Raw genomic sequence first — 27,753 nt, 5'->3', positions numbered from 1 at the left:
GCTCCATAGCAGTCAGTGTGGGGAGTGGGACTAATGGTGATTGGAGAAATGTACATCCACTAGGGATCTGGGCATTTCTCATCAGGGGCTATCCATCTAGTTCACTCAAGGGGATGTCTATCCACAGAAACCTTTGGGAGGGGTCTTGGGGTGGAGTAGCAATAGGACAGCCATTACTGAAGAGGGACAAGAGAGAGTGAGGGCATCGTGGCTAATGATTTGAAGTTGACAGCAGGGTTACTGTGAGAGTTGCAGTGGATTGAAGAGTGATATTTGGTTGTCAGGACACGAATGTCTGGGCATCACTGTAGGAGTGGTCCTGGAGTCCTTCTGTGAGGGCTCGGATTCTGTCCTCATAGGGACTGAGAAGTCAAATGTCGAACACCCCTCCATCCTCCTGTATAACTTTGCTCTTTCCTCTAATGGTCTATCTTCCCCTGTAGTGAGAGAAAGGGAGTGATTGTGTGAGATGAAAGTGAACGGCATGGCTGTTATTGCTGGTGCAAATGGTAAAAAGGTGGTGAAGTGTTCTAAGGGCATAAGGCGACAGCACAGATTCCATGCAGGGTTAGTGATGTGGGAAATTGCGTGTGGGTGAGAGCAAATGAATGAAAATGTTGCATACAATACTAAGATTGGCAAAGCATGAGACTTGGTGAGATAATAAAATGTGAGGCTGGATGAACACAGCAGGCCAAGCAGCATCTCAGGAGCACAAAAGCTGACGTTTCGGGCCTAGACCCTTCATCAGAGAGGGGGATGGGGGGAGGGAACTGGAATAAATAGGGAGAGAGGGGGAGGCGGACCGAAGATGGAGAGTAAAGAAGATAGGTGGAGAGGGTGTAGGTGGGGAGGTAGGGAGGGGATAGGTCAGTCCAGGGAAGACGGACAGGTCAAGGAGGTGGGATGAGGTTAGTAGGTAGCTGGGGGTGCGGCTTGGGGTGGGAGGAAGGGATGGGTGAGAGGAAGAACCGGTTAGGGAGGCAGAGACAGGTTGGACTGGTTTTGGGATGCAGTGGGTGGGGGGGAAGAGCTGGGCTGGTTGTGTGGTGCAGTGGGGGGAGGGGATGAACTGGGCTGGTTTAGGGATGCAGTGGGGGAAGGGGAGATTTTGAAACTGGTGAAGTCCACATTGATACCATATGGCTGCAGGGTTCCCAGGCGGAATATGAGTTGCTGTTCCTGCAACCTTCGGGTGGCATCATTGTGGCAGTGCAGGAGGCCCATGATGGACATGTCATCAAGAGAATGGGAGGGGGAGTGGAAATGGTTTGCGACTGGGAGGTGCAGTTGTTTGTTGCGAACTGAGCGGAGGTGTTCTGCAAAGCGGTCCCCAAGCCTCCGCTTGGTTTCCCCAATGTAGAGGAAGCCGCACCGGGTACAGTGGATGCAGTATACCACATTGGCAGATGTGCAGGTGAACCTCTGCTTAATGTGGAATGTCATCTTGGGGCCTGGGATGGGGGTGAGGGAGGAGGTGTGGGGACAAGTGTAGCATTTCCTGCGGTTGCAGGGGAAGGTGCCGGGTGTGGTGGGGTTGGAGGGCAGTGTGGAGCGAACAAGGGAGTCACGGAGAGAGTGGTCTCTCCGGAAAGCAGACAGGGGAGGGGATGGAAAAATGTCTTGGGTGGTGGGGTCGGATTGTAAATGGCGGAAGTGTCGGAGGATAATGCGTTGTATCCGGAGGTTGGTAGGGTGGTGTGTGAGAACGAGGGGGATCCTCTTGGGGCGGTTGTGGCGGGGGCGGGGTGTGAGGGATGTGTCGCGGGACTTGGTGAGATGTGGGTACAGGCATAGACGTGGAATGAGTGCAAGATATCTGAGAGAAGAGTATGACACTTAGCCTGGCACAACAGAGCAGGTCATTGACCTTTTTTTGACACTGCTGAAGATCACACTGACCCAGGCAACAACTTCAGACCGAGTCGCCGGAGTCTGGTGTTATGGTCTCCTCTGCTGGTCCTAAGGGGACAGGGCTCCTACTCTTTGTGCCCCCTCTTCACTGGAAACTTCAGGTCACTGTCAGAGAATCAAAGTGCCGTCTTCTCCATCTCTATCATGCTGTGGTGACTAGGGGTGTAGATTTAAGGGAAAGGGCAGGAGATTTAGAGGGGATGTGAGGAAAAACCTTTTCAGCTAGAGGATGTTTGAAATCTGGAACCCACTGCTCATAGGTGTCATATTAGCACAAACTCTCATCAGATGTAAGAATTATTTAGCTGTGCTGTTACGATGCCAAGCCATACAAGGCCATGGGCCAAGATCTAAATGTAAGGATTTGAATAGATAGGTTCTTGTTTCAGACCAACATAGACTCGGTGGACCAAAGGGCCTTTTTATGTGTTGTAAACCTCCGTGACTCTACATTCATATTCTATCTGTCAATGAGCAGGCAGCTTCAGAATGCCAGTGCTTATCTGGGTACACTATAGCCTTTTAAAGATGGCGTGGACACAAGAGATACCAGTCCATTGACAGATATCCACTGAATGGTGATTTGATCTAGGAAATTTGGCATGTGGTGAGATGGGGCAAGAACTGGACATGATGGGCACCATAGGAGTGAGGTATGTAATTAATGTGACAAATTTGGTAATTCTTTGCAAGAGAACTGGCCAGCTCTTATGATTATAAAAAAAGCCCTCCAAAATTCTTAGTACAACTTGGACTTAGCCAGAAAAAGCATAGGATTCAGTCCATTGCCAATGCACTCCAACAAGCTGGCTACTAGACCAATATATTTCCCTGTCCTTTCTTTCATGCTTTATGAATCTTCCACTGTAGACTTTTCGACGTAAACTATGTAAGTGTCAGTTTCTGAGTCAGTGTCTACAACGGAAAGGTTGAGTGCAATCAAGAAGGCTGACATTAACTTGCTGTGTTCTAAATGAACCTTCTATTTCTGCTTGACCTAGCATTGAAGGGGTTGAATAAAGATGAACAGTTACTGATAAATGTAAATAGAAAGAGAATAAATGTGAGCTCGAGACAGGGCCAATTTGTCATGCGATGTACACTGAAGAGGTATTTCAGTGCTGGCCAAACAATTCGTGGAGCATGGTCCATTGGGTTCACCAGTCATAACATCTCCCGAGGCTAGTGTATCTATTTCAGCCTCTTTCGATGTGGACCATATGTAGATGAATGGGCGTCTTCCTCCTGTTTGTTCATGACTTAATTTAGAATTAGTTACAGTTGTAATGTAAGATACAAAATAGAAATTACCACATCATTCAGTTCAACTCGTCTGTGTTGGTGTTTATCCTGTACATGAATAGGAGCACTAATGGTGTGGTCGTCATTTTTCCACATCTGTTTATTTCACCTCTGGCATTCCTTCAACCATCTAACTTATTTTAATTTGGACATGGCTGCTGCTTAAATTACTAACTTCATTAGTACACTTCACAATCTCACAGCACACTGTGTAAACAAATTTCCATTGCTGTCTGCCCTGACTCTCATATTTAAACTCACTCAATGACTGATTGTTTTCTACTGCTTAAATGTGGAAACTGCATTTCCATCTACCTGTTCCATTGTTTCAATATTTTAAATACCTCCATAAGAACCCTCATGACCTTCCTTTCTGTATTGTGAGCACATAGTAGGCTTTTCATGCAATACTTATGCTCTTATTAGTATAAATTTGGCATGAGTCTAGATACAGAGAATTGAGGATTTAGGTTATTTGCCTGCACTGACCCAAGTAAATGTCTTGGTGTGGAGACAATCCAATGTACACTTAAATCATCCTGTTTATGTATTTGTGTTAGTCTAATTACTTCCATTAGATTATTAGAAAAAGCTACCAGAAGAAGAGATTTTTACGAATGTTAAGGTGGATGGTTTCTTCTGGCATTTTTGAAATCCAACGGGCAGAAAATGAGAAAAGAAAGGACCCTTTCAAAGGAAAGTTAAAAATAGCTATACTGATTTAACAATAGTTTCTCTGGTCCAATGCCAGACAGTGGGCAACAAAGTCTGCCACCAGCCTCAGTCATTTTGCCCCAGACCAGATAGTAACTGGACCTAAAAAGGTACTTAGATTTTCTTTGACTGACCTAGCTTCTTTTTCCATCCAGTAGTTTTGATTCTACTGCCACTCTTTTGGGATGCATATTTGGGAGGTAAAATGTATCCTTCATATTTCAGTCATCTGTCCATCATGGTGCCCCACAGGGCTTCTGACACTCCTCTCCAAGACCTCTTTGTTTGTGATGCTATCTCTCTATGTAATGCTCAGGATTTAATCAAGACAGTGCTGCTGATAGGGATCCAACTTATATGACACCTTGATAATACTCTTCCATGCCTCAATGGCATTTAATGTGGTTAGTATGACTGTGTTCACTTAGGGCTGCAGCTTCATGGCTATGTTAACGGTGTTGGATACCGAGATCACATGGAGCTGCTACAAAAACCAATATTGCTTTGCCAATTCTTGTATGGACTTCAAGCTGTATATTACCCTCCATGGAGATGTTGCTTTCTACATAGGGGAAATGGAAAATACTAGTAAGTTGAAAAGATAGCCAGAGGCTGTACAAGATCATGGGGTATCTGATTACTCAAGAAGCAACACCACAACACCACTGTGCTAATAAAGGGCAAAAATGGTAAGACAGTATTGGCAAATGAGAAACAGGAGGTGAGGTGTTTGGAACCTTTTCCAGAGATCCTCAACTAGCCTAACCCAGCTGCTTGTTTGAGTTTGATCACAGAACTGCACTCAGTAGTTGAATGTCAACCTGGAAGAAATTATCAGGCCAAAGGCCCAAAGGACCTAAAGAATAAAAAGACAACTGGGATTGACAAGATATTAGCAAAGCTATTTAAACATGGCAAGAATCTCATCAAAATAGAGCTCACAGACCCATTCAACAAGATCTGGACTGTTAAGATATCCTGAATGATGGGAGTCCTCAGCAAAGTACTCAACAGACTGAAAGCAGAAGTGGACAGTGTCCTTACTGATGCATAGGTAGGTTTCCAAAGTGATAGTTCATGCAAAATTCTGTTTGTACTCACTGCAGAGCTCACCATACAAAGCGACATGTGTAATCAATTTCAGTGATTTGGGGACAACTTTTGATTGCAGCCAAAAGCAGTAACTCTGGTGTACCACCAACAAAATGAAATCCTGGAACGGGATATTAACGTCTTCAAAGCCTTATACCACAGGTCTACCTACTGAATCAAGACCAGCATAGACACCACATACTCCTTAAACATCGTCACAGGTGTATAGCAAGGCTGCATACTTTTCCCATTCCTTTCTTTCTTGGTTATTGATTTCATCTTGAGGCAGATGATGGTGGATGCAGAACTTGGCATCCTGAGGCAACAGTACCGGTCAACAGACCTTGCTTTTGCATACAACATTGCTTTACTTGCATGTGCTCCAAGACAGGGCCACTAATTTTGAGAATAGATTTGCCAAGGTTAGTATACACAACAACTAAAAGAGGTCAAGATGACGACAAATGAATGTCAACAAGACTCCCCAATCACCATTAACAAGAGTTAAAAGGTAAGACATGGTAAATTACATTGCAAGAGAAAAAGAAGAATCATGAGTTAAAGAGTAATGAAGCAAGATATTAATTAATCTGCAATTCTGTTCTCTCTTCCACTTTATCAGAAGCAGCAGCCTGGTCTTGTAGTTTTGCTGAGTTGAATAAAGGACCAAATGTAGATAAGACAATAAGACCAGAAGAAATAGGAACAGGAGTAACTTATTTAGCCCCTCGAGTCTACTTCACCATTCAACTGGACCATGGGTTATCCTGTATTCTTTTGCCCACGTTCCTGCCCCTTGCCCTTTGATGCCCTGAGTCAAAAATCTATCCCAGCCTTAAATTGATTGATCTTTTTGTTGCCACATGTACGGAGATATAGTGAAAAGTGTTGTCTTACGTGCTGTACAAGCAGATCATACCATACAAAGTACATCAGGTAGAATATAGGTAGAAAGAGAGAGGAGGTTTTGTTAAAGGAATATGCACAGCTAGGGCTAAATTAAAAACCAGAACCAAAAAGGTAATGATCTCCAGATTAGTACCTGATCCAAGAGTGAATTGACACAGTGTCAATAAAATGAAATAGGTAAATGCTCAAAGTTTGGTGTGAGACAAATGGGTTCAAATTCATCAGACATTATCATCACTACCGGGAAAGGAAGGAGCTGTTCATTGGGATGGGCCCCACCTGAATCATCCTGGGACCAGAGTCCTGGTGAATTAATAGGGCTTTACACTAAATAGTTGGTGGGTGGGTTCAGCTACATGGAAAATTAGCAAACATAGAGAGCTAACGCACAGGTGCAATAGGTATTCAGGAAGGCTAATGGAATATTGGCTCTTATTTCAAAGGGGTTGGAGTATAAGAAGGAAGTCTTATGCAACAGTACAATGTGCTGGTAAGACTACATCTAGAGTACTCTAGGAGTTTTGGTCACTTTATTTGGGGAAAGATCTTTCATTAGAGACAGTTCAGAGAATATTCACAAGGATGATGAAGCGATTGACTTATAAACAAAGATTAAACTGAGTGAGACTCTACTCCCTGAAGTTTGGGAGAATGAGGGTATATGCTGAGAGGATGTTTCCCTTATGGTAGAGTCTAGGACCAGAAGGCATAATCTGAAACCATAAGGGCACCAATTTAAGACTGAGATGAGGAGGAATTTCTTCTCTCAAAGAGTTGAGAGTTTTGGAACTCCTTGCTACAGAATGTGGGGACACAGCCCTTATAGATGCCCCACATTGTTGTGTTCTCAGCTCCCTACAGCACATTTTAAAATCTCACAAATGCATGGTCAAATTCCACCCCAACGCCATTTACAAGTTTGTTGATGACATTACCATTGTAGCTTGGATCTCAAACGACAATGAGACAGAATACAGGAAGGAGATTCAGTGCTTGAGGCATGGTGTAAAGATAACAATCTCTCTCTCAATGTCAGCAAAATGAAGCAGTTGATCATTAACACCAGGAAGTGGAGTGGAGGGAACACGCTTGTCTGCACCAATGGAGCTGACGTGGAGATGGTTGAGTGTGTCAGATTGCTGGGAATGATGATCACCAAGAATCTGTCCTGGTCCATCCATATCAACATGACAGTCAAGAAAGCACAGCAACATCTTTACGCACTCAGCAGGCTAGGGAAATTCAGCATTTCCACAAGTTCTCTTAGCAATATTTATGGTTGCAACGTAGAAAGTATCTTATCTGGATACATCACAGTGTGGAATGGCAACTGCTGTTCCCAAGACTACAGTCCTTACCGTCATGCAAACCAGCCTTCTATCGATACTTCCCACTGCCTCAGGAAAGCAACAAACATAATCAAAGATCTCTTCCATCGGGCAAAAGATATGAAAATTTGAATACACATACAAATAGATTCAAGAACAGCTTCTTCCCTGCTGTTATCAGATTTTTGAACAGACCTCTGAAATGTTAATTTTGACCTCTGTCTCTCTGCACCATCTCTATGGCCGAAACACTATTTTGCACCCTGATGAACTTTGTATGGTATGATCTGCCTGTACAGCATGCAAAACAACACTTTTCACTCTACCTCAGTACATGTGACAACAATAAATCAATCAATTTAAGGCTGGGATAGATTCTTGACTTAGCGAATCAAAAGGCAAGGGGCAGGAACGTGGACAAAAGAATACAGGATAACCCATGGTCCAATTGAATGGTGAAGTAGACTCGAGGGGCCCCGCCCTCGCAATAACTGCCCTAAGAGAATCCCCCTAGTCCTCTCATACCACCCCACCAACCTCCGGATACAACGCATCATCCTCTGACATTTCCGCCATCTTCAATCCGACGCCACCACCAAAGACATTTTTCCCACCCCACCCTTGTCTGCCTTCCGGAGAGACTCTCTTCACAACTCCCTTGTACGCTCCACACTCCCCTCCAACCCCACCACACCCGACACATTCCCCTGCAACCGCAGGAAGTGCTACACCTGCCCCCACACCTCCTCCCTCACCCCCATTCCAGGCCCCAAGATGACTTTCCACATCAAGCAGGTGTTCACCTGCACATCTGCCAATGTGGTATACTGCATCCACTGTACACTGTGTGGCTTCTCTACATTGGGGAAACCAAGCAGAGGCTTGGGGACGGCTTCGCAGAACACCTACATTCAGTTCACAGTAAACAACTGCACCTCCCAGTTGTGAACCATTTTAACTCCCCCTCCCATTTCTTAGACGACATGTCCATCATGGGCCTCCTGTGGTGCCATAATAATGCCACCCGTAGGTTGCAGGAACAGTAACTCATATTCCGCTTGGGAACCCTGCAGGCCAATGGTATCAATGTGGATTTCACAAGCTTCAAAATCTCCCCTCCCCCCACTGCATCCCAAAACCAGCCCAGCTCGTCCCCGCCTGCCCAACCTGTTCTTCCGCTCATCTATCCCCTCTTCCCACTTAAAGCCGCACCTCTATTTCTTACCTACTAACCTCATCCCACCTCCTTGTCCTGTCCGTCCTCCCCAGACTGACCTATCCCCTCCCTACCTCCCCACCCGTACTCTCCTCTGCACCTATCTTCTCCTCTATCCATCTTCAGTCCGCCTACCCCTCTCTCCCTATTTATTTCAGAATCATCTCCCCATCCCCCTTTTCTGATGAAGGGTCTAGGCCCGAAATGTCAACTTCTGTGCTCCTAAGATGCTGTTTGGCCTGCTGTGTTCATCCAGCTCCACACTTTGTTATCTGGGCTTCAATTTAATCTGTTCTAAAAGCCATACAAATTATGACTCAAAAAACAAGTGAAAAGTACCTCTTCCCTCTGCACAAAATTCCTCTGCAGCCTCCAGATTCCCAAACTGTCTACTGACGGGGGCTGTATCTCACTCTGGATATGAATTCTCTTTTCTGACCGTACCAAGCTTCATCAGCGCTGTAAGAGTAAAATATTTTGTGGCACCTATAAGATGCATTGCCATCTATGTGCTCTAGGACATATTTCCAGTTACTGGTTAAATTTTGACCCTTACTAAGTTAGTACTTTGCAAAAGGTATCAGAAAAGCATACATTATTGCTCATGTGTATTGAGCATATTTTTACATTAGATAGTATGCCTGAATAATCTATTCTGTTTATTATCAATTAAATGTGCCGCAATTAATGTATTTACTTTGGGAAAGGCAGATCACATGATTTACAAATTGTATTGTCTTTTTCCACACGAGTGCTGGCAGCGAATGAAAGAAAGTGTATATCCATTCTAATGGATTCTTGCAGCTTGAATCTGATCAGTTTGAGGTAGTCCATGATTATCAAGTTATGATTAAGACAGCAGGATAAAAATTTTAAACATCAAGTCATTGGGGGGCATGAAAATCAACCATCAATTAGATCAAATATACACAAGGTTAGAATTAAACCCCTATATATGTGTGTTTTTAGGCTATTGCTTTGGCACAAAGAACAAAGAAACCTACAGCACAGGAACAGGCCCTTTGGCCCTCCAAGCCTGCGCTGATCAAGATCCTCTGTCTAACCTGTCATCTATTTTCTAACGGTCTGTGTCCATTTGCTCCCTGCCCATCCATGTACCTATCCAAATATATCTTAAAAAAAGGCACTTAAAATTTCAAGCATTCTGAGGTATTAGTGTTAACTTTTAGTGTTGTGTTTTTAAATTCCATTTCTATCTCTTCTAGTTTTAAAAATAATGTGGAGAAATGAATGTTTCTTAACAAGAAAACAGGAGAAATCTGTTTCTCTCCATAATTAACAGTTGCTAACAAAATCATATTCTCAGAAATTGCACATGGTAAATATACACATTCCTGCAACTTCCTTACTGGGTTTATTGTGGAATGAACAGACATTGCCTAATTTTCCATTAAAAGAAGAATTTCACCCCTAAGTACCAACTGAACATAACCCCACACTCATAACCCCATTCGGGACACTAACTTGCAGGATGTATTGACCCTGACAGTACAAATAAACTGGAAAAATGTACACCATTCCAGATAGAAGATCACTTAAGTAAATTTGGTTAGTATTTGTATCTTGGCTAATAGTAGTTTAATTCTTTCGCACTGCTGAATTAAGCAATTCCTACCGGTCAAGTCCTCTCGTCATCATAATTATTTAAACATTTTTTTAAAACCAACAGCAATTAATGAAAATGAAAAACAGGAGGAAGTTAAAGTTGATCAGAAGTTGTAAATGTTTGATTTTATGAAGCAGTGGTAAAGGCAAAACCTTTTAAACTAATTGTTGCGTATTTTGAGAGGACGTGTTTTTTTCTAAGCCAGGAATTGACCACATTTGAAACATCTTGCCACATTGCAGATAGATGGCCTTGTACAAAGCTTGTAATTGCCATTCCATCTTGCTCCTTGGTGTTTCTTTTGTTAGATAGTTTATAAATAGTGTCCTGCTAAATCATACCGTGGTGATTACCATGCAGATTATACCATTGCAGATGCCAGTCTGCCTCTTATGGTTGGTGGAGGCTTAAACATGAAGCAATTCATTTTTCAACTGGGCAGAATGTTTGTGCTGTGTTTAAAATGTCATTGTAATCTCATGTAGTCAGTTTAGTGGTGTCAAAGACTTTGCTGAGACTGACTAAGAACGTGTGCCTTTATAAAGATGCTACACCGTGTTCTGTCTGACACAGGGAATAATGCATGGCTGATGTTCTAGTTCTTTACTCTGCAAATGTAACGATGAGACCATATTCATTTTATTACGTAATGGCAGTGTCACTTATACGTAATATACGTACACAAAGTTGCACACACACCACCTCATCTCTTATTCTGCTGGCCTTTCGATTTACTACCTCAATCCACTTAATCTTTATCCTTCCTTGAATCTTGGCTCAATCTCTTTAATATTTAGCTATCAGTGCTCAAGTGATACCACAGAATCCAGATGATGCAGAAGAAGTCTATTTGATCCATGTGCCTGTACCAACTTGCCAAATGGGAATTTCATCCTCCATAATTTTACATTCTGTTCCTTTTCAAATAACACACTAACTACTTTTTGAATGCATGGACTGATATCATTTCCCCAATATACTAGCTGCATTCCCAGCTATTATCCTAGCTGCGCCATGGAAAAGCTTTTCCTCATATCACCCTTCCTCCTTTGCCAATTATTTTAAATCTGTGCCCTCTTGTTCTTGATCCTTTCTTATGTGGAGCAGTTTCTTCCCAAATACATTGTCCAGGACACTTATGATTTTGAATACCTCAATCATATGTCCTCTCAGCCTTCACTTTCCCAAGGAAGACAGTCCTAACTTCTCTACTATATCTTCATAACTGAAGTTCTTTGCCCCAGAACCATTCCTGTGCAACACCCTCCCCCCCCCCCCCCTCCCCCCCGCCACCACCACCACCACCACCGCCAGGCCTTCACATTCTTCCTAAATTATGGCACTCAGATCAGGATTCAGTCTTCCAGCTGAGTCTGAGCTGATGTCATGAACATGTTCAACAAAACCTCCTTGCTCTTGTACCCTATGGCCCCATTACTGTAGCTCAGGATACTGCTTGCTTTATTAATCATTCTCTCAACCTGTCCTGACAGCTTTAATATTCTATGCACATATACACCTAGGTCACTCTGCAGCAGCCACTTTAGATTTGTACCTTTTAGTTTGTATCATTGCTAAATGTTCTTTCTATCAAAATCAATCACCTCAACTTTCGCTGCAACAGACTTCATTTCACATCTGTACAATCATGCAACCACTTGTTAGTGTTCTTTTGAAGTGTTACACTAACGCCCTCACAGTTAAAACGTTTCCAAGCTTCATATCATCCACAGCTTTTGAAACTTATGCCCTATACACCATGTCTAGTTCTTTACTATATAGTCAGGAAAAACAAGGGTCCCAAACTTAACTCCTGATTATTTCAAACCTTTCTCCATCCACAAGAACATCTCATGTCACTCAGTCAATTCTGTAGCCATGTCACTGCTGTCTCTATTACTCCGTGAAATATAACTTTGCTCAATAGTTTGCCGTGTAGCGTTTAGTAATCCTGGTACCCCATCAACAGCATTGCTCTCATCAATACTGTTTGCTACCTTTTCCACACACTTGAGCAAATTAGTTAAACATCATTTCCTTTAAACAGGTTTTCCTCGTTAACTAGTTTTGTCCTTGTGGCTAATAAGTTTGTCTTAAATTATTATTTGTAGAGGTTTCACCCCCACCCCCATTCGAGTTAACTGACTGACTGCTGGGCTTACCTTTGCAGTCTATTTTGAGCAAGAGTGTAACATTTGCAATTCTCCAATGCTTTGGCATCACCCCAGAATCCAAAGACAACTGAAAATCTACGGTCGGTACCTGCAACTTCTGCACTCATTGCCGACAGTATCCTTGGATGTATCTCATATGGTCCAAAACCTCAAATTTAAGGTACAAACAGCCTAACCAATGTCTCATCCTCACCAGTTGTAAACATTTCTAGTGACTGAATTAACTCCCCTTTCTGCACAGCCTGTGCTAATTCTTCCCTAATGATCTCACACCTCAGCTGTGCTCTCTGCCTCACTAGGCAGAATCTTATAGGGTCTGTACAATGTGGGTTATGTGAGATTTGTGTCAGAATTACATGAAAATTCTAGAAAGGCCTACCTCCACGTTGGAAATAACTCACTGCTTTTTTCATGTATTTGCTGAGTTCACTCGGTAGCATTGAGTTACCAACTGAGGGAGCTGTAGCTTATTAAATGCCTTATTAACACAGGAACTCACTTTATTAATATTCAGCTTCCTATCTTATTAAACGCCTAACAAACTAGATGTTAAGAATTCTCAACATGGAACTCAAAACAGATACCTGGTAACTTCAGCTCACCTCTTGCTCCAAGTTGACCTCCTTATTAGACATCAGACACCATTATCTCAGGGCGCAGTCCAGGGGCACTGGCTGCACACAACCCTGGGCATTTGTATCTGACATGTACCAGCCTCTCAAAAACAGTCATGATACATCTTTGATCTAGTTACAGGAAGCTTCTATGCTTCAGAGCTGCACCTCAAGCTGCATCAGCAACTATCATGACAGTGCTGCTGCAAGGATGCTGTATCCTCAGCGACATATATCCAGCTCAAGAATGAGCCAGCATGGATCTCAAATCTGTTCATGTGCTCTCATAGTGCAAACTCATTCTGAGCCTATTTGCTTGTGCATTACCTATTTGCGCTTATTGCCCTCAGAGATATCAGGCTTACAGTTCTGCTTTATTGCCATACAATTGTGAAGGCACAAAGCCAGGGCAGATGTCATGGTTTTCAGCAATTCTCGGGCAAGTCAAGGGGGAAAGCTTTTGGCCATCAGCTCCTGGCACAGAAAGTTAAGGGACTCCACCAATACCAGTCCAGGTGCTTGGACATGACCAGTCAGCCACTGGGGGCAGTCAGAGTCAACATGCTACCTAAATAAGGGATGAAGAACCAAATGTCGGGCAGCCCATCACCCATCTTTCTAATGTGACTCTTTCTGCCACATTTAGAACTCCTTTCCTCCTGGAATGAGAAAGAAGCATTTACCAAGGGAGATAAAGTGGTCGGCTGTAACTTGGTGCAGGCATGATGGTGGTAACGTTTAATGCTGACTGAGTGGGGAAAGTCATTGACCTTCTACCTACAGGGCTATACACTTATCAGGACAGCTGTGACTGCTGTAACCTGGGTGACAACTGTGGACCAGGTTGGCATAATCTGGTGTTGGACCCTCTCTGGTGAGTCTGGGAAAGACGACATCCCACCTTTTCACCACCCCAACCAGAAGGACCTGCAGGTCCCTGCCTGCAAAATGGGGCACAAAATTTCCCTTGTATGCTATATCTAGGGCAAATGTTACAAACTGCAGGGCAGCTGTGGAATGACAGCACTTGTCCAGGTTATAAAGATTGTGCTGGCTCCAGCTATGTTGGTTAATTTTGGGATAGCCCAGCAGCAGCAAGTTGTTCTGGGAATGACACCTGATCAGTTAGAGATGGGCAATAAATGTTGGTTTAGCCAACAATGCTCTCATCCCATGAATGAATAAAGAAAAACGTTACTATAACTGTTCAGTTGTGTTGTTTTATTCGTAAGACTATCTAAAGTTTCATCTAGCCCCATTAGCTTCATCTCTGAAGTGAACATCCAAACAGTACTTTACACTCACCAGGAATCTCTTTTTCTCATAGAACCTGCTAAGTGACTTTGTAACTAATTTTGTTTTTAAAAAACACTTAACTTGGAGCATTTATGTTGTGTGGATCCAAATTTTGTAGTAATTTTTAGCTACAGCCCAACTGGAAAAAGATAGTACAGTTTTAAAAGTCAGTCAAATAGTTTTACTGTGATAAGCTATTGATCTTGACAACCAAGCATAGCATCAAAGTAATTTGGGACATTATGATGCTAAGTTGAAAGACATTTTGTATGCTAACTTTTACACTAACCTTCTACTAGCTGCTCAGAAACTGTTACCATACCTTAACAAAACCAGGTAATTATGGCTTTTTAAATTTTGTAACTAACCCTTTAACCACGTTTAACTAAGCCTTTGAGAATCCCTTCAACAATGTCTCACCTTTGGTTTTTTTTGATTAAAAATGCCAGAAATTGGCAGGAAACTCCACTTTTATCCAGAGACAATGAAATTTTCTAATTGCAATTTTGCTTATCCTATTCACCCAGTCACTTATAGTAACCGAGCTGTCCTAGCTTTTGTTCCCTTAATTCTTGTTTTAAATAAGTAATGAGAACATTTAAGCTTGTTGCTGTTTTCAGGGCCCTGAGGTCGGATAATCTTATTATTTATGAAGTGATGTGCTACATAATAGTGCTTAGTGCCTGTTAACAGATGCTATTATCCTGAAATGATGTACGCTACTGAAGATATATTGGTTTGCTATATGTTAATACAGTCCTCAACATGCAATGTTCTGTCTGCCTAAATAGTGTAGATGTTTGTGAAGCAATTAGAGATGTTTTGACTGTCTAGTCACTTTAATGTACACAAAGTATTAAACATGCATGTATTTATAATGGTTATTCTCATAACTCTCCTGTTTTCTCATTTGTATGATTTAAAACTCAGTTATTCATGACAGTTCAAATATTTATTAATTCACATTTGTGTGTTAATTTTTTTCAAAGACATCTAGTTGTCATAAAGGAGTAAGGAATATGAGATTTAATTCATGATGTTCAGTAGACTGAAGTAAATTGACTTCTAATCTCTGATGCTGTGGAGATTATGGTACTACAGCTGGGGCTTTCTCAGTATCGCAATTGGTGATTAAAAGAAATGCATCACATCTTTTGCATTCTAATGTGCAAGCTTTGAAGATCTGTGTAGTAATGGGCTTTCATCTTAGGTTACCAAGTCACAAAGTCATTTTGAGGTGTACTGTTTTCAACATTACTTTTAATAAATCTGACATGTTAACATAGATCTAGTATAGTTCATGTAGGACAAATGTTTTGGAATTGAATGATGATCTTTTCTATCAAATTAAGCAATTTACTAAAGAGCCACACAAAGTCAAGAGTTACAAGTTAAAGCACTTCTTACTCCCCAACTTAATGAAACCAATGTGAAAATTATACTTATGAGACAATGTAAGCCATGTCTGCTTCAGGGGATTGTGGAACAGTGTGTTCTTTGTTTTCCAGCAACATGCATGATGTGCATTAACAGTTGGCAAATGTTGATAATGAATTCAAAACTAGCTTAAGAGTTCGTTACCATAACGATGAAGAGCATTTCTTTTTGACTTTAACTCTGGTCCCTGTATAATGTGTTTTAATCTGATTATATTGATGGAATTGCTTTACCTTTGCACTTTTGATAACGCTTACGTTTTTGTTCCAGGTGTCAGTCCAGACTTGCCAACAGCCTACCAGTTGACGAGCAGCCAGAATGTCGTCCTTACTGGTGCGATGGAGACCTTGATATGCCTCTACCCTTTGACTTGGAAGAAAATATTTCATTTTTGAGGAATCAGCTCATGTCTTCAGGTAAACATGAGGAAATAAAATTTCCTGTAACGTGTGGGAAAATGTTAATCCATTCTCTTCCTGTTATCTCACCATATTTCCTTGGTACTGATATGCATATTATGCATGATATATCTTTATTGCACTTACCCCAAGCAAATAATAAATAAAACTGTTTGCCCCTTCTCGCATTAAAAGTTAGGAGAAAGAAAAAAAATCACCTGATCAGTTTATCAGACCTAATATATTCTGAAAACATTTTTCAATTATGATATTGATTGATGGAAATGGCTCGATCTCGCAGTCCAGCGTGGCACAATGGCTCAGTGGTTAGCACTGCTGAGTCACAGTTCCAGGGACCCAGGATTGATTCCATCTGCATGGATTTCCTCCAGGTGCTCTGGTTTCCTTCCACAGACCAAAGACGTGCAGGTGGATTGACCATGCTAAATTACCCATCGTGTCTGAGGATGTGCAGGCTGGGGAAATGTAGTGTCACAGGAGTACGGTGGGAAGGGCGGGGGCGAATCTGTGTGGGATGCTCTTCAGAGAATCAGTGTGAGCTCAATGGGCGGAATGGCCAATTCCACACTGTTGGGATTCTATGATTCTTTTGAACTTTCTATGATTCTATGAATTCAGATAACCTATACCTTTTGGATGTTACAACCATTCAGTCTAACTTACATCTGTTTTTTCAGATTGTTACTGATTTGTGAAAATAATTGTTCAAATTTTAATTTGTCAGAGGATGAGCAGACAATATTTTTTGTTACTTTAATAAATCTGTGACCTAATTCAGGCACACTGTGTTCATATTTGTTTAAATTCTTATGTTAAGGCAGTATGGGCATTTTTGCAAGGTTAGTATTTATTTACAGTCCCAATTTGCTCTTGAGAGGGTGTTGGTAAGCTGCCTTCTTGAACCATTGCTGTTTATGTGGGCATTGGTACTCCCGCAACATTACTGCCTTTGCTCTTTTGGGAAATAGAACTACAAGCTCGGTAGATGCAGTTGAAAAGACCTTGACAAGTTTTTGACGTTCATCTTGTAGATAGCTTACCTGGCTATGACACTAATTATAAAAAATACCTAAAAAAGGAGAAAGAATGAAATGTAACTGCTATTTTCTGAAGGGCCTCAGCTAGTTAATATATTCGGACCATTGTTTCTCTTGGCATATAAATTACCTTGACATGGCTGCAGGTGGAGCAAATTTGAAGTTTTACAAAACTTGCCAGCAAAGTAAAGCATGAGCAGGGTTGTAACAGGTTTCAGGAAGATACAGAAATATAGCAAACACAGTTTTAAGTATGAAAAGATTGACTTTCAGAGGAAAACATGGATTGAAGCACAATTTAAAATGGACTATGTTTTGTGTAACTTGTAAGAGCAGAGAGACTTGAGTACATATTCACAAATACTAATGATAGCGCAGCAAGATGATATGACTTTTAAATAGAGTCAGTGAATGCAGGTACAAAGACCTCATGTTAAACATCTACAAATCGTTGGTTAGAACTAATTTTACTGAGTATAGAATTCTGTTGGATAACTCTTTCAAATAGCCAGCACAGCCATGACAGGTCAAATAGCTTAATTCTGTGCTGTATGATTCTATGACTATCTTCACAGATTAATATTAGATATATTTATAACGAATATGCTGGCTTAGATGTCATTCTACCTGCCAGGAACTAAGTTGAGAATGCAGAGCATGTACAAGTGGATGATGCAATGCTTTGAGACAGATTGGTGCTCTTTTGCTGTTTCAGTTGTGTAGTAATGTAATTTTATTCATATGGTGGAAGAAAGTTTGTTCCCACAGATATGTTGGCCATTGTTTCACCACTTAATTTTCTACATCATATAATCTAGTTTTCTTTCTTCTCTATCGTCACACCCCTTAATTTTCTATCGCTGACAATTGGAAAACAAAAACCTTCCAAAAGTAGAACCCAAAAATGTTGCCTGGGTGGTTTTTGCATTGTTGCCAACTGTTACTGTGTCTAATATTGATGTAAACTTGGGACAGGTCCCAATCTTTCAGTTGATCATAATTGGTTTATGAGTTGCCTGAGAATATGATAAAAAGGTGCAGCAAGAGGCTTATTTTTCTCAAAGCTTTTTCTGTTAATGTTTCAGCAGTATTTCAATATTAATAACCATAAAGTACCTGTCTGTTTTTCAATTTCTTTTCTATTTATTAATTTTACTCTCTGCATTTTACCCTAATTTTCTTCTTATGTTCTCTTGATCTTTTCATTGAGTCAACTTAACATAAATTTCATTCTACATTAATTTTCTCCAAATGGATTTACATTTTCTGCAATGGTCTGTGACTTTTGAATGTTCTACTTCTGTATGATTAACTGGCATTTACATGCCTGACTCTTATTGACATTTCTGTCACTTTCAAACTACTTTCCCTTTGTGCATTCAGAATATTCAAGGCATTGTGTATGGGGTATGTGTCTGCATTATTACACAAATCAGTATGTGCTCAATAGAATTCCAAACTTCAGCCTCACATAGGATGAGCACTGAAGCACTCATCACTCAATTCTAACTGTATATGTTGGATAAATAACTGTACCAGTAACTGTATGTAGCATAATCTTTGCATCTTTGAGACATAAAGAGATGGTGTAGCATTCAATATCATTGAATTTCAGGATCAGTTATGGAAATTGTTATGAGGAAGCCTGTTTATTTAACAAAACCTACTCAGCATAAATTATATGTCCTCGAAAACTATTGAAATCTGGTTTAGGATCAACAAGGAAGACTACATAGCAAAGCACATGTTTACAGTCTGACCAATAGATTAACCCTTTGAGCTCTTTGACATCTTTGCAAATCACAGTATAGAAAATTTCAGTGATATTAAACTAGGAAGTTTGAAAATAAATTGAGTAATATTGAGAAACATGTTAATTGTTTAATTTCCCATTCGCTAGGAACATATTTTGGCTTTTAAGCTTTTATAAAAATGCTGTTCACAAAAGTAAGCTGTAAAATTACTACAGCAGCATATCAGAATAAAAAACACATGTCAAGCAACGTATTATTAATGACTGCTGTTTCATTAACACAAAGGATAAATGCAAAGCGACTTATATGAAACACAGATTATCCGACAGATATAAAGCAAAAGCAACCTGCCTGTTCTTGTACTTCAGACCTATTAATACATCTTTATTTGTCAGTTTAATAAATGGAGCACTCTTTTTCTTCCTTTAATCAGACTTTGGATACTCCAATCAATTACTGAATATCCTGGTAATTTCTTACCTGTGATTAGTCACTGAGCCAGTGTCATGTCATTCTGTGGTGTTATGAAGGTTAACTTCTCTTTGGCTGTATACATTGAAATTAATCCAAGATCAGACAGATTTGAGAAATGGTTCAAATTATATTCTAATATCGAAGGACAAAACTGTTTTTAAAATGGTTTTGTACATGCCTTTGCTTATTTTTAGTTTTCATCAACCCCAGATGAATGAGTTGAAGTTATCTACATGTTTGACAAGCTGAATTGATTGCAATAGATACAGATCTCTTTGCCTGTCTGCACTTGCAGTCAGCCGATGTACATCAGTTTTACATAAACTGTCTTTCTGTGCCAAATCCTGCACTGTTTTGTGGTATTAAAAGACAAGTTTTCATTAGTTTTATTAGTTTAATCTTACTCCCACCATTTCTGTTCTTTTCATGCATGTTGGTACCAATGAGAATTCTTGCATTTACGTACCTTCACCTGAAGAAACAGGTTGGCTTGGGCAGCAGGCTTCGTTCCAAGTATTTACAGTACTGTCATGTTGGCACAAAGAAGGTGCATATTTAGTGAAGGAAATGCTGATACCTGGTGTTTCATCAAGGAGTCATCGTGTTCGAAGAAGAATTAAGATCAACTAGAAAAAGAGACTTCTTTTTGAAGACACAGTGGCAAGAATAATCTAGTCTTCCCTTTCTCCTTCATGTGAGACTGATGTCCATGCTCTTTGCTCTATCACCATTTTTTCACTTTATAATATTGAGTTTCAGTTGAACTTGCTATAGGGGGCATACAGAACGGTAGTGACAATAACACCCATTGTTCCAGTGCATTTCTGTCAATCATTTATTTGTGCGATTTCTGTCAGATGTTCCAGTGGAGGGTGAAGTACCGGAAACATGAAATGTATTTGATCATTGAAACTAAGCTGACAGATGCTTGATTGGAGAAGAAATTGTCCAAATCAAATCAAGATGAAAATGATCAGACACTCCAACTTAAATGCTTCCCAAAGATTTGCATCTATGTTATAATCCAAACAGCCACACATGAGGCTTCTCATTAGTTCTTACGCAAATATCACCACACTTTATATCAGTGCTTGGCTGTGCTATTTGGTGAGGGATTAGAATCCTACTTAAGAGATACCCAATGTTTTTTAACTGCTTTGAAGCATATTTTCACCCAACTGTTGATGTAAAAATGACAGCCTAATGGGGACTGTAATGATAATCCAAGTGTGTACATGCGCAGTCAATATTAAGCTAGATAGAATTGAATAATTTCAGGTTCACAGCAGAAATTTTTCTGATCCATTACTCTGTAATTCACTCAGGATTCCATGTTTTGTTGCAGATTAGTGTATTTAAACTTCTTATGGGGACAAATATGGACAGCAATTGTGAGTCTCAGCTCCAGGATTCGACTTTCACAGTCCGCACAAGCTTAGACTCTCCTTAATAAGCTGTTATTTATTGCATGAAAATTTATCTAGAGCATATTGTTACAGACCAGACCAAAACCCCTCAAAGTATATTAAGAAGATAGCCTAAACCCTAACTTTTTCTTATTTTAAAGGCAATTGCCAGGCATTGTGTTCCAGTTGCAATTCTATTGGTCAAACTACTAACCTTGAAGCAAAACACAGTTTATTCATCCACCATAGTCAAAACAAAATAAAAGAAAGAAAAACTGGAATAACCAAACTCTATTGGAAACCTTAACAAAACAATAGATTATTTAACCATTAAACAGTAACTGTTCCAATATTGTCACAACCCATAAACACACCCTTGGCAAAAGCAAATTCAGTAAAATAGATTATCTCACAGGCAATTCTCCAGCCCAGGAGGAAAAATATCAAGAGAAAACTCGGAGAGAGTAGCAGAGAGAAAAGTACTGCAGCTACCAAACCCAGCTTCAAGACACCAGCAACAGCTACTGCCAAACTAAAATTAAAAATCCAGGCTCAGGGAGAGCTTGACCCCACCTATTCAGGCTGTTTCTATTGCTCCAACTTTAAGCAAAAAACGCCAAGATCTCACAAGGAGTTTCATTTATTGGATCCAAATAGACAGCCAGACACAACCAGCCCAGCTCTTCCCCCCCACCCACTGCATCCCAAAACCAGTCCAACCTGTCTCTGCCTCCCTAACCGGTTCTTCCTCTCACCCATCCCTTCCTCCCACCCCAAGCCGCACCCCTCTGTCTTAAGACCCCTCTTTGAAAAAATAGGGATAAAATACATTCCCAAAGCCATAGTATCATCACAGTTTCTATTTCAGAGGTATATTGGGACAGGGGCTAGGCTTCAGTATTATGTGGGAAACCTAGAAATACGTTCAGCCTGTTTTGTCAACAGCATTTAACCGAGCAACCTCTATCATTTTACTGCTGATTTATGTTGATTGTGTGAGAGTAGTATAGTGTGAACCTCAACTCCAGTCTTTAAAAAGTATATCTGAAGATTGGTGGAGTTTAGAATTAGTGTTGTGGAAGTGGGTTTCATGCTCAGCCTGAATCTTGTTTCAGGGACACAATCCTTGATGTGCTGCTAGAGCTGAGAGGAACTGGAAAAAGATATTTATTCTATAAATACTACTTTTATTTATTTTTTGGATTGTTGAGTAAAAATGAGGAAACGATGTTTCTTTAAACCAAGGAGACTATTTATGAAGATAATAAAATGTGAGGCTGGATGAACACAGCAGGCCAAGCAGCATCTCAGGAGCACAAAAACTGACGTTTCGGGCCTAGACCCTTCATCAGAGAGGGGGATGGGGAGAGGGAACTGGAATAAATAGGGAGAGAGGGGGAGGCGGACCGAAGATGGAGAGTAAAGAAGATAGGTGGAGAGAGTATAGCTGGGGAGGTAGGGAGGGGATAGGTCAGTCCAGGGAAGACGGACAGGTCAAGGAGGTGGGATGAGGTTAGTAGGTAGCTGGGGGTACGGCTTGGGGTGGGAGGAAGAGATGGGTGAGAGGAAGAACCGGTTAGGGAGGCAGAGACAGGTTGGACTGGTTTTGGGATGCAGTGGGTGGGGGGGAAGAGCTGGGCTGGTTGTGTGGTGCAGTGGGGGGAGGGGACGAACTAGGCTGGTTTAGGGATGCAGTAGGGGAAGGGGAGATTTTGAAACTGGTGAAGTCCACATTGATACCATTGGGCTGCAGGGTTCCCAGGCGGAATATGAGTTGCTGTTCCTGCAACCTTCGGGTGGCATCATTGTGGCAGTGCAGGAGGCCCATGATGGACATGTCATCTAGAGAATGGGAGGGGGAGTGGAAATGGTTTGCGACTGGGAGGTGCAGTTGTTTGTTGCGAACTGAGCGGAGGTGTTCTGCAAAGCGGTCCCCAAGCCTCCGCTTGGTTTCCCCAATGTAGAGGAAGCTGCACCGGGTACAGTGGATGCAGTATACCACATTGGCAGATGTGCAGGTGAACCTCTGCTTAATGTGGAATGCCATCTTGGGGCCTGGGATAGGGGTGAGGGAGGAGGTGTGGGGACAAGTGTAGCATTTCCTGCGGTTGCAGGGGAAGGTGCCGGGTGTGGTGGGGTTGGAGGGCAGTGTGGAGCGAACAAGGGAGTCACGGAGAGAGTGGTCTCTCCGGAAAGCAGACAGGGGAGGGGATGGAAAAATGTCTTGGGTGGTGGGGTCGGATTGTAAATGGCGGAAGTGTTGGAGGATGATGCGTTGTATCCGGAGGTTGGTAGGGTGGTGTGTGAGAACAAGGGGGATCCTCTTAGGGCGGTTGTGGCGGGGGCGGGGTGTGAGGGATGTGTTGCGGGAAATACGGGAGACGCGGTCAAGGGCGTTCTCGATCACTGTGGGGGGAAAGTTGTGGTCCTGAAAGAACTTGGACATCTGGGATGTGCGGGAGTGGAATGTCTTATCGTGGGAGCAGATGCGGCGGAGGCGGAGGAATTGGGAATAGGGGATGGAATTTTTGCAGGAGGGTGGGTGGGAGGAGGTGTATTCTAGGTAGCTGTGGGAGTCGGTGGGCTTGAAATGGACATCAGTTACAAGCTGGTTGCCTGAGATGGAGACTGAGAGGTCCAGGAAGGTGAGGGATGTGCTGGAGATGGCCCAGGTGAACTGAAGGTTGGGGTGGAAGGCGTTGGTGAAGTGGATGAACTGTTCGAGCTCCTCTGGGGAGCAAGAGGCGGCGCCGATACAGTCATCAATGTACCGGAGGAAGAGGTGGGGTTTGGGGCCTGTGTAGGTGCGGAAGAGGGACTGTTCCACGTAACCTACAAAGAGGCAGGCATAGCTGGGGCCCATGTGGGTGCCTATGGCCACCCCCTTAGTCTGTAGGAAGTGGGAGGAGTCAAAAGAGAAGTTGTTGAGTGTGAGGACGAGTTCAGCTAGGCGGATGAGAGTGTCGGTGGAGGGGGACTGGTCGGGCCTGCGGGACAGGACCGACCAGTCCCCCTCTTCCTATCCCGCAGGCCCGACTAGTCCCCCTCCACCGACACTCTCATCCGCCTAGCTGAACGCGTCCTCACACTCAACAACTTCTCTTTTGACTCCTCCCACTTCCTACAGACTAAGGGGGTGGCCATGGGCACCCGCATGGGCCCCAGCTATGCCTGCCTCTTTGTAGGTTACGTGGAACAGTCCCTCTTCCGCACCTACACAGGCCCCAAACCCCACCTCTTCCTCCGGTACATTGATGACTGTATCGGCGCCGCCTCTTGCTCCCCAGAGGAGCTCGAACAGTTTATCCATTTCACCAACGCCTTCCACCCCAATCTTCAGTTCACCTGGGCCATCTCCAGCACATCCCTCACCTTCCTGGACCTCTCAGTCTCCATCTCAGGCAACCAGCTTGTAACTGATGTCCATTTCAAGCCCACCGACTCCCACAGCTACCTAGAATACACCTCCTCCCACCCACCCTCCCGCAAAAATTCCATCCCCTATTCCCAATTCCTCTGCCTCTGCCGCATCTGCTCCCACGATAAGACATTCCACTCCCGCACATCCCAGATGTCCAAGTTCTTTCAGGACCGCAACTTTCCCCCCACAGTGGTCGAGAACGCCCTTGACCGCGTCTCCCGTATTTCCCGCAACACATCCCTCACACCCCGCCCCCGCCACAACCGCCCTAAGAGGATCCCCCTTGTTCTCACACACCACCCTACCAACCTCCGGATACAACGCATCATCCTCCGACATTTCCGCCATTTACAATCCGACCCCACCACCCAAGACATTTTTCCATCCCCTCCCCTGTCTGCTTTCCGGAGAGACCACTCTCTCCGTGACTCCCTTGTTCGCTCCACACTGCCCTCCAACCCCACCACACCCGGCACCTTCCCCTGCAACCGCAGGAAATGCTACACTTGTCCCCACACCTCCTCCCTCACCCCTATCCCAGGCCCCAAGATGACATTCCACATTAAGCAGAGGTTCACCTGCACATCTGCCAATGTGGTATACTGCATCCACTGTACCCGGTGCGGCTTCCTCTACATTGGGGAAACCAAGCGGAGGCTTGGGGACCGCTTTGCAGAACACCTCCGCTCAGTTCGCAACAAACAACTGCACCTCCCAGTCGCAAACCATTTCCACTCCCCCTCCCATTCTCTAGATGACATGTCCATCATGGGCCTCCTGCACTGCCACAATGATGCCACCCGAAGGTTGCAGGAACAGCAACTCATATTCCGCTTGGGAACCCTGCAGCCCAATGGTATCAATGTGGACTTCACCAGTTTCAAAATCTCCTCTTCCCCTACTGCATCCCTAAACCAGCCTAGTTCGTCCCCTCCCCCCACTGCACCACACAACCAGCCCAGCTCTTCCCCCCCACCCACTGCATCCCAAAACCAGTCCAACCTGTCTCCGCCTCCCTAACCTGTTCTTCCTCTCACCCATCCCTTCCTCCCACCCCAAGCCGCACCCCCAGCTACCTACTAACCTCATCCCACCTCCTTGACCTGTCCGTCTTCCCTGGACTGACCTATCCCCTCCCTACCTCCCCAGCTATACTCTCTCCACCTATCTTCTTTACTCTCCATCTTCGGTCCGCCTCCCCCTCTCTCCCTATTTATTCCAGTTCCCTCTCCCCATCCCCCTCTCTGATGAAGGGTCTAGGCCCGAAACGTCAGCTTTTGTGCTCCTGAGATGCTGCTTGGCCTGCTGTGTTCATCCAGCCTCACACTTTATTATCTTGGAATTCTCCAGCATCTGCAGTTCCCATTATCTCTGAGACTATTTATGAAGATGTTTGTAGTTTTAAAATAGCTGATATGCATTCAGAGTTGTATCTATAGTATTGTCTTATTCAATAAGTAAGGGAGCATTCCAGGAAGTATGGCACGCCCTGTGTGTATTCAGGGCAGTTTTGCCCAGAGGCTGCCTTTGAATGGCTTTTCTATTGGGACCAGTTACTGTGGGCTCAGCATAGCAACAACTACTTGATTGGTTCCTGTACAAATATAGTCTTGGGGATGAACAATAAAGCAGAAACATATCGCCTGCAAAGAGAAAGCATGCAGTTTTTTCTCTCTCTGTCAACTGTATGGAGAAGTAACAGAAAATCCGTCGTAGCTAGCTGCTCTCCATCACCTTTCTCTGTAAATTGTTCTCTCTGGAAATCGCCCGTTGAAAGGAAAGAGGAATAACTTCATTCACAGGAACACAAGGGTGAATCTTCAACAGTGAATGAAAAGATGACGAATGGATGTATCCACAAGCTCACATCATTTGCAAAGAATTGAAAAGCATCAGAAGAAATTTGAAAGAAAGCAACTCATTGATATCTGTGATCTGAATTGGTGCCAGAACTCTGTTTAATTGACTTTTTATTCCTTCCCCACCCATAGTGTTTGTGCCCTGTCTTGTCTGTTTGTATCAGAGAGTCTGTTTGTATGTGTATGGGAGTTTTAAAAATGGGTAGAATTTACTTTATAGACATATAATTTAGCAATTGTTGTTTCTTTGCCTTGCTTTTAGTTAAAAACAATTTGATTGCAATACGTTACTATTTCCTTATTAGTTAAAAAACCTGGTGTGTATATTTTTTTAACCTGAATCAGACAGTTAGGTAAATTGAGTTATGTCCATTCCCAAATGGGAGGAAAAGGCCAAATCCTTCCACAACCTGAGGCCAAGGATGTCAACAAGCAGGAGCACTTTGAAGCATCCAGCATTCAATGCAGATCAGGAAAGGTGAGCACAATCACATATTTAGCTATGTACTGTTGTGAAAAGCTCTCTACTTCTCACCTGTTGTCTGCTCCTCCTCCTAGCCAGCACCTGTACTGTCTCACAATCAGACACCACTTATGTAGGCAGAACGGTACTTGGTGAAGCCCCCAAGTGGTCCACAATTCAGAGCTCATCAGACAAGAAGCCCTCAGCACTCAGACCAGGGATTGGAGCACCTAGTAAGAATGATAGGAAAAAAATAAAATTTTGGAGCTTCATAAGGAAATGCACATGGGTTTTTGAAAGAAATCTTTATTTCTGTTCTTTAATAGAATACAGATGTAATTCGTTCGTACTATTGCCCATCTTTCCTGTTCTTGATTGCTAGACCCCTGAAATGCACTAGTACCCGAGGACTTGTTTAGATACACATCATTAGCCAAATGAAATTCTATTGTCATTTGTTTCGGATAAATGTCATCTGCAACTGTTAACTTGCAGTATCCCTTCTCCTCCAGCAGCCCCATCCTATTCTGCTTCCAGGTTCAATTTGGTTATGAAACTTGGGCAACTGCAAGATGAAATCATCAAGGCAGCTCCTCATAATCGTGTGTATATCAGCAGAAATATGTTTTGGTGGTTGCACAGATTGCCACGTGTGCAGTCAATGACATTTTGGATCTATGAGAAGCCAGCTGGAGATGTATATCCGAGTTCTCACTGATTCTGACTACCATTATCACTGATAAAATTTGCATAATTGCCAGTTGTGGGAAAAAAAACACCAATAAGATGTGCTACGAATATCTTGCCCATTGACTGGGAAATCCCTGGACCAATTTCCATCTTTAGTGTTTCTGTCACTGTAGCACTGTGATTGCTGGGCAGAGCAATTGTGCCTGATGTCCATACACTGCTTTAGAAATGTCTAAATTAATTTCCACAGTAATTTCATTAAGCAATTGTTTATATTACAATATAAAAGCATAAGAACTAGAGGCAGGAGTAGACGATTCAGACCCTGGAGCCTTTCAGTAAGATCATGGCTGGTCTCATCTCAGCCTCAACTCCGATTTCCTACACACACTCTAAAACCCTTCGATCCATTATTAATTAAAAGTCAGTCTACCACCTCCTAATATTTATTCAGTGTCCCAGCATCCACTACACTGTGGGGTGGTGAATTCTATAGATTCACAACCCTTTAAGAGAACTAATTCTTCCCCACCTCTGTTTTAAATCTGTTACCCCTTATCCTAAAACCATGACCTCTCATTCTTGACTGTCCCACGAGGGGAAACAT

General features: G+C 42.6%; 1 protein-coding gene across 6 annotated transcripts in view; it reads left to right on the top strand.

The window, feature by feature from the left end:
• Positions 1–27,753, top strand: part of fto (FTO alpha-ketoglutarate dependent dioxygenase) — a 422,038-nt gene that overhangs the window by 382,931 nt on the left and 11,354 nt on the right. For 5 of the 6 annotated variants that reach the window (XM_059651657.1, XM_059651658.1, XM_048546996.2 and 2 more), the window contains one exon: positions 15,894–16,039. In XM_059651657.1, coding sequence (XP_059507640.1) covers positions 15,894–16,039 — 146 coding nt within the window. Of the gene's footprint in view, positions 1–15,893; positions 16,040–27,753 lie in introns of those variants that run through there. The other variant, XM_048546997.2, reaches the window with a different exon arrangement.

The sequence above is a fragment of the Stegostoma tigrinum genome, chromosome 16, assembly GCF_030684315.1.
Source record: "Stegostoma tigrinum isolate sSteTig4 chromosome 16, sSteTig4.hap1, whole genome shotgun sequence".
Taxonomy (NCBI): Eukaryota; Metazoa; Chordata; class Chondrichthyes; order Orectolobiformes; family Stegostomatidae; genus Stegostoma; species Stegostoma tigrinum.
This window is presented reverse-complemented; position numbering and strand designations above follow the sequence as displayed.